This window comes from Mobula birostris, chromosome 9 (genome assembly GCF_030028105.1).
Source record: "Mobula birostris isolate sMobBir1 chromosome 9, sMobBir1.hap1, whole genome shotgun sequence".
NCBI lineage: Eukaryota > Metazoa > Chordata > Chondrichthyes > Myliobatiformes > Myliobatidae > Mobula > Mobula birostris.
In genome coordinates this window covers 152928727-152935828 of record NC_092378.1, presented here as the reverse complement: position 1 = coordinate 152935828, position 7102 = coordinate 152928727, and the positions used below count along the sequence as shown (strand labels likewise).

The 7102-nt window shown below is 48.8% G+C and overlaps 1 protein-coding gene across 1 annotated transcript; it reads left to right on the top strand.

Annotated features, from left to right (window-relative positions):
* The first annotated feature begins 591 nt into the window (after positions 1-591).
* LOC140203217 (ankyrin repeat and SAM domain-containing protein 4B-like) lies at positions 592-6225 on the top strand. Its single transcript, XM_072269180.1, has 2 exons — positions 592-784; positions 2114-6225. The coding sequence occupies exons 1-2, from the start codon at positions 621-623 to the stop codon at positions 3144-3146; spliced, it is 1197 nt and encodes a 398-aa protein (XP_072125281.1). The 5' UTR covers positions 592-620; the 3' UTR covers positions 3147-6225.
* Positions 6226-7102: the final 877 nt, after the last annotated feature.

Genomic DNA, 7102 nt, shown 5'->3' with positions numbered 1-7102 from the left:
ACCAGAGAGTCTGAGATGGGAGGGAAGTCTCCATAGAGAGGAAGGGAATGAGGTGAGGTGGGTTCTCCTCTGAAGAGAAGGTGGAATATCTCACCAGGAGGAAGGGGGAGAGAATATATATATAAAAAATAGGGGGAAGAGTCTCCCCAGGGAGGAAGAACGTATGATATTGGCAATATCGTAACGCCTTGTGATAAAGAAACCGATTTCCCCTGCAGTAAGGAACCATTAAACAAGTGAAGCAGAATAATGGAGGAGGGAGCGAGGATCAATTTATTGCAACAAGCGCTTGTAAATCAAAGGTCGCTCCCTCAGCTCTTAAGGTAGTCTTGTATTTGGGACAGCGCAAGCCAATGGTGACCCGATCTCGGATCAATTTCAACACTCACACCGGGAGCAGTAGCTGTACAGAATACACTTTAGTGTCTGTGGGGGTGAGACAGATGTTGGGGAGTTGTTTCGTTTCGCGTCAGGTCCGCTCCCACCCCACGGTGAGGTTCCACCTTAAGCCAGCGGGCCGGACCTTGGTCCCGGGACCAGGACCGTGACCGTGACCGCTCCCCCCACACCCACACCCACCTTCGCCGCTGCCGTTCCCAGTGTCCGCCGCAGCTTCAGCGATGAGCGGCCGCTATCACAAGGCGGCCCGGGACGGGTACCTGGCTCCGCTGAAGGAAGCTACCAGGAAGGACCTCAACAGCTCGGACGAGGATGGGATGACCCCGACCCTGTGGGCAGCCTACCACGGACACCTGGAGGCTCTGCAGGTCATCTGTAGTCGAGGGTGGGTGTCCTGTGTCTTCCGTCCGGCGGAGTGGGTGTGATCCCCGGGGAGACTCCTTCCAGGAACATTCCCCCTTCCTCCCTCCCTGAGATCCCTCTTCCTCCTGGCGAGATACCCCCCCCCCCCTTTTTTGGAGCCATCCGCACCTTCTCCGGGAAGATTTCCCCATCTCAATCCCTCTCCGACCAACACCCCCCCCCCCACATCTCAGTGAACCGTCTCCTGCGAAACACTCCCTCACCAAGGAACAGCCCCCGACTTCTCTTCCCCCTCCCTCTCTGGGCAGACTACACAGTCCCCCGCTCCCTGGGAGAACCCCCAGCCCCACAGGGTAGAGCAGGAACCATGTTCTTTGTTCCATGCTTCCAAGTTCCCTACCTGAGCCTGTTCTATTGCTATGTCGGGTCCATATCCTTTCCTATCCATGTACTGTACCTGTCCAAGCATCTGATAAATGTTACGGTTCCCCTCCTCTACAACTTCCTCCGGCAGCTCCTTCCACACATCCACCACCCTCTGGGTGAAAAAGTTGTCCCTTTAAATATCTCTCCCCCCCCCACTATCTTTATCCTCTACCCTGGGGAATGACCCCCGTATCTCTGCCCCTTGTGAGTCTGTAAACCTCCATCGGGCTGCTCTGTTAAAACAGTCTGTGAACAGGAAGAAGAACTTAAAAGCAAGGATATAATGCTGAGGCTTTAGAGAGGGTCCGGAGGAGGTTCTCGAGGATGATTCCAGGAATGAAGGAGTTAAAATATGAGGAGCGTTTGATGGCTCTGGGCCTGTACTGGCTGGAGTTTAGAAGAATTTGGGGGGGGGGGGAATCTCTGAAACGTGCTGAATATTGAAAGATCTAGATGGAGTGGATGTGGAGAGGATGTTTCCTGTGGTAGGGGAGTCTCAGACCAGAGGGCACAACCTCAGAATCAAGAGACATCACTTTAGAACAAAGATGAGGAATTTCTTCAGCCAGAGGGTGGGGAATCTGTGGCGGCAGAGTTACTGGGTACATTTAAAGCGGAGGATGAGAGGCTCCTGATTAATTAGGGCATCAAAAGTTACGGGGAGAAGGCAGGAGAATGGGGTTGAGAGGGTTAATAACAGCCTTGATGGAATGCTGGAGCAGACTTGATGGGCTGAATAGCCTAATTCTGCTCCTATATCATATATAGGTAAAGGGGTAATGATTCAAATACATAAACAGGTACAAAAAAGTTAAACTACAAGATAAATAACAAATTTAATAGCAGTTACCCCTTGATCCAACAGGGAGGATGAGGGTTTGCATAAACATCTGGATTAAACATCTCACCCTTGTTGTTCTTCCAGAGGTGATCCTGACATGTGCGATATCTGGGGGAACACGCCCCTGCACCATGCCTCCACCAATGGCCACCTCCACATCGTCATCTTCCTGGTCAACTTCGGCGCCAACATCTGGGCTCTGGACAGCAGCTGGCACTCGCCGCTGGACGCGGCGGCTGGCAAGGGCCGCATGGAGTGCGTCCGCTTTCTGGACGCGGCAGCCTCCAAGCAGACGGCGGCCAACCCCAAGCAGGTAGCCCGGCTGAAGGAGAAGGCAAGGAAGGACTGCGAGAGGCAGATCCGAGAGAGCGAGAAGCGGCAGAAGAAACATCAGAGGCAGATGAACAAGAAGTATGGGGAGGAGACGCAGCCGCAGAGTGGCAGCTCCCGAAATGTTGGCTCGCTGGGGTCCGGCACCCTCACCTCTTTGTTGAAGGGGTCCCTACAGAAGAAACTCTGGAAGAAGGAGGGCAGCCAGAGGGTGCAGCCGGAGCAGCTGGATGCAGACCTCGTCCTCGGGAACACCAGTGGCCACACCAGTGTGCTGGAGGTGTTTGCTGAGCCAAACGCGGCCTCTCCCGACTTGACACCCACCGAAACTGAGGAACGGGAATCGCTTTTCAACCGGCCGGGGCTGGGGAACATGCTATTCCGGAGGAATTTTGTCCCGTGCTTGGAGGAGGAGGAGGAGCTGGAAGACGTGGGTCCCCAGGTGCTGGTGGAGTTCCTGGACTTCGGGGAGGGTGGGGAGGAGCCTGGCGCCCTCGGTGAGGAGGAGTGTGAGGACTTGCCCTGGGAGGAGCAGGAGCTGGGGCTGGACAACGAGGAGCCGGAGACGAGCCCCCTCGAGGTGTTCCTGGCCGCCCAAAACCTAAGCGAGTTCCTGCCCTTCCTGGTCCGGGAGCAGATGGACCTTGAGTCGCTCGTGCTCTGCTCCGAGACTGACCTGAAGAGCATACACCTGCCGCTGGGGCCACGGAAAAAGATCATCTCCGCAGTCGAGCGGAGGAAATTAATCTTGGAAACCGCGAGTGAGCTGGTGGACACGGTATTGTAGGTCCCCCTTGGTTAGGAGATGGCAGTCCTCCAGACTGCAGTCACCGGTTTCTCAGTCCCGGCTGCTGCTGTGACTTCAGGTATCTCTCTCCGACATCTTCTCCCACTGACTTCACCCTGGGCCGTTTCGTAGCATGATTTTAAATGAGGTACGAGTGGTGGGTGCCTGGAATGCTCTGCCTGGGGTGGTGGTAGAGGCAGATACATTAGAGACTTTTAGACAATGTTTCGGTAGACACATGGATGTGAGGAAAATGGAGGGATTATGGACATTGATGAATTTAGTTGGCCATTTGATTACTAATTTAATTGGTTCAGCATTAACATTGTGGGCCGAAATGCCCGTTCCTTTGCTGTACTGTCCACGTTTGAGTACATTGCAGGAACAGGCCCTTTGGCCCATCGTTTCTCTGTTGAGCACGATGCCAAATTAGACCGAATCTTTTCTGCTTGTCCGTGATCTGTGTCTGTCCTTTTGTCTAAAAGCTTCCTGCACATCACCATCATGGCTGCTTCTACCACCAGCCCTGGCGCCTGCCACTCTGTATGTAACACCCCACACATCTTTAAACTACCCCCCCTCTCACCTTAATGGTGTACAGCACAGAAACTGGCCCTTCAGCCCATCCACCTCCATGCTGGCCAGCTACTCGAATCCCATTTCACTGCATCAGCATAGAGTGCTCTAGATTCAAGATTGTTTAATGCCATTTCCAGTACACAACTGTAAAGGAGAAAGAAATGATTGTTACTCCTGATATGATGCAGCACAAAAAAAAAGATAAAGATCACAATTTTTTTAAAAACCTAAATAAATATAACTACAAAAGATAACTTATATACATTGATTGTTTGTCCATAAAGTGACGCTAGGTGTGGGAGTGTCTGTTCATAAAGTGACTCTGACAGGAAACAAGACCATAAGATATAGGAGCTGCATTAGGCCATTTGGCCCATCGAGTCTGCTCCGCCATTTCGTCATGGCTGATCCATTTTCCCTCTCAGCCCCAATCTCCTGCCTTCTCCCCGTATCCCTTCATGCCCTGACCAATCAAGAATCTATCAACCTCTGCAGAGGATAAATATAACCTCTGTATATTTATCTGCTTTAAATATACCCAATGACTTGGCCTCCACTGCCACCTGTTGCAACAAATTCCAGATTCACCACTTTCTGGCAAAAGAAATTCTTCCACATCTCTGTTATAAATGGATGTCCCTGTATCCTGAGGCTGTGTAGTGGTGGTGAGGGATGTGGAGGGGAGGGTTAGTGGGTGGAGGTTTTGATCAGGTATAACTATACCTGCCTATTTAAATGATTCTTAAACCCAGTGATTCCACCACCTCCTTTGGCAGCAGGTAAAATAAAGCACTCTTTAAAATAAAACCCTTTAAATCCTTGCTAAACCCTAACCTGTGTCCTCTCTGATACCCCAGACCTGGGAGAAAGGTTTACCAGGATGCTGCCTGGATTAGAGAGCACATCTTAATGAGGAAAGGTGAAGTGAGCTTGGGCTTTTATCTTTGGTGTGAGGGATGAGAGGTAACTTGATAGAGGTGTACAGGATGATGAGGTAGAGATCAAGTGGACAGTTAGAGGAATTTTCCCAGGATGGAAATGGCTAATACCAGGGGGCATATTTTTAAGATAATTGGAGGAAGCTATCGGGGGGGCTGTCAGAGATAATTTGTTTACATGGAGAGTGGTGGGTGTGTGGAATATCCTGCCAGGGATGGTGGTAGAGGCCGATACATTTGGGGATTTTAACAGACTCTTAGATAGACACATGGATGATAGAAAAATGGAGAGTTATATGGGAGAGAAGAGTTAGATTGATCTTAGAGTAGGTTAAAAGGTTGGCACAACATTGTAAGCCAAATAGCCTGTACTCTGATGTAATGTTCTATGTTCTTTTTTAATCCTGTTAAAGCCTCACGTAATCTTGCAAACCTTGATCAGGTCACCCTTTGGCCCCCTTCACTCCAGGGAAATCTCTCCCCATAACTAATGTCCTCCAATCCAGGCAATGCCCTGGTGAATCTCCTCTGCACTCCCTCCAACACAACTGCACCCTTCCTACAGGGTGGCGATGAGACTGCACACGGTACACCTTTGCTAGTGGGAGCTTTTTCCTGAGATGAGCAGTGCCCCTCTACTCCTCTGGGAAGGGATCCCAGCGTTTAAACCAGGACCACCAATGTTCTCTGGAAGTGTGAAACATCCTCCAAGATTTGGGAGTGTTCGTATCAGAGTTCCTGCTCACCATGTGACCAAGTTTGGACATGGGAAAGGATTTTGAGGGATATTGGTGAATCACAGGCAAATAGGATGAGCAGGGTCAGGTATCTTAGTCAACATGAACATGTTGGGCCAAAGGGCCTGTTTTCTTCTCAAATTTCTGAAAAGTGGACTCAGGCACTATAAGACAGAAATGGGAAAGTATTGAAAGATGCAAGGTCATGACATTAGCAGAAACTCGTGTCCACATTCAACTTCTCTGATTAAGTTAACAAGAATCAGTTCACAAAATGGTGGCTGCAAAGACAGTCTCACAAAATGGCCACCTCCAAACGAAAGACTTTTGCTTGGCCTGATTCCACCACTCTCGCCTCATTCCTGTTCACAGACTTGTAGGTTGTATTCTGGCCAAAAGTCTGGAGATCAGGGATGTCTGAAATGAGTGGCCGTGGTTACAACCTATCTGTCATCCCTTCTGAAGACAGACCATCAGGAGAGGACTGTCAGTGTGGGAGCCTCACCTGCAGAGTGTCTGCTTCTCAAAACGGGAGGGGCTCTGTTCATCTCCTCCAACACCACCCTGAAACAGAAAGGATTTGCCAAAGGAAATCTGAACGTTTAACATTCCTATATTAATGAATCATTGTGTGTTTCTGTTCTTCCCCTGATGTGTGACTCTGTGTCAATATCTGCATATTACAAACGTTTGTACCTTGAGTTTATCAACCGGTACCAGTTGACTTGTGATTATCAGTCTTCAGCTGCTGGTGATCCTGTCTCCTTTATGATGTTCTTTGGCCAATCACAATGTTATTTAAAATAAATATTTAACTGCCTAGAATTGTCTCCCCTTTCATTGAACGTGGTCTGATGTGAAATTGTACATTACTCATGTTAAACGTACTGTTCAAAGTAAGTTTATTAGCAAAATACATACATGTCGCCATGTACAACCGAGATTCATTTTCTTGTGGGCATTCACAGTAAATACAAAGAAACACGATAGAATCAATGAAAAGCCGCACACGGACAGAGACGGAAAAACAACTACGTACAACAGACAACAAACTGTGCAAGTACAATGTTTTCCTAAGGGATTGTCTATTGGTGGGTCCTTGGGTGGCTGCAGAGACCAATTAGGCGCCCACGTAGCATGCCCACAACTCACTCACGCTAACCGTGTGTCTTTGGAACGCAGGAGGAAATGCATGAGGTCAGGGGGAGAATGGACAAACTCTTTATAGATGGCAGCAGGAATCAAACCCCCATTATACAGCTGGCCCTGTAAAGCTTTGTGCTAACCACTACACTACCAACCCACCATAATATGCCTTGTTGTACAAAGGTACATTCAGCAGATTGGTCTGACCTTTTGTACAATTTGAAAGAATGAGATGTGATTTCCTTTAAATGTACAAAATTCTTCAGGGGCTCAACAATATACGTTGGGAATTGATGCTTCCTAGTCTCTGGTCAGTTTCAAGATCAAGAGTCAGGTATCTAAGAGAGTTGAGGAGAAATGTCTTTATTCAGGCAGTAGCATAACAAAAATATTGGTACCACTTGCAGCCCACCCTCACATTCCTTCAGACTATGTTGGTCGTTGACACAAAAAGATGCTTTTCACTGTATGTTTTTATATTTCAATGTACATGTGACAAATAAAGTCACTCTTTTTTTCCTCTAACCTTTGCTTATTGAGTATTTGGCTGTAAGGA

Coding starts and splice junctions, on each gene's coding strand:
- LOC140203217 (XM_072269180.1), top strand. CDS start 621: ATGAGCGGCCGCTATCACAAGGCGGCCCGGGACGGGTACCTGGCTCCG. Junction 785..2,113: donor CAGGTCATCTGTAGTCGAGG/GTGGGTGTCCTG, acceptor TTGTTCTTCCAG/AGGTGATCCTGACATGTGCG.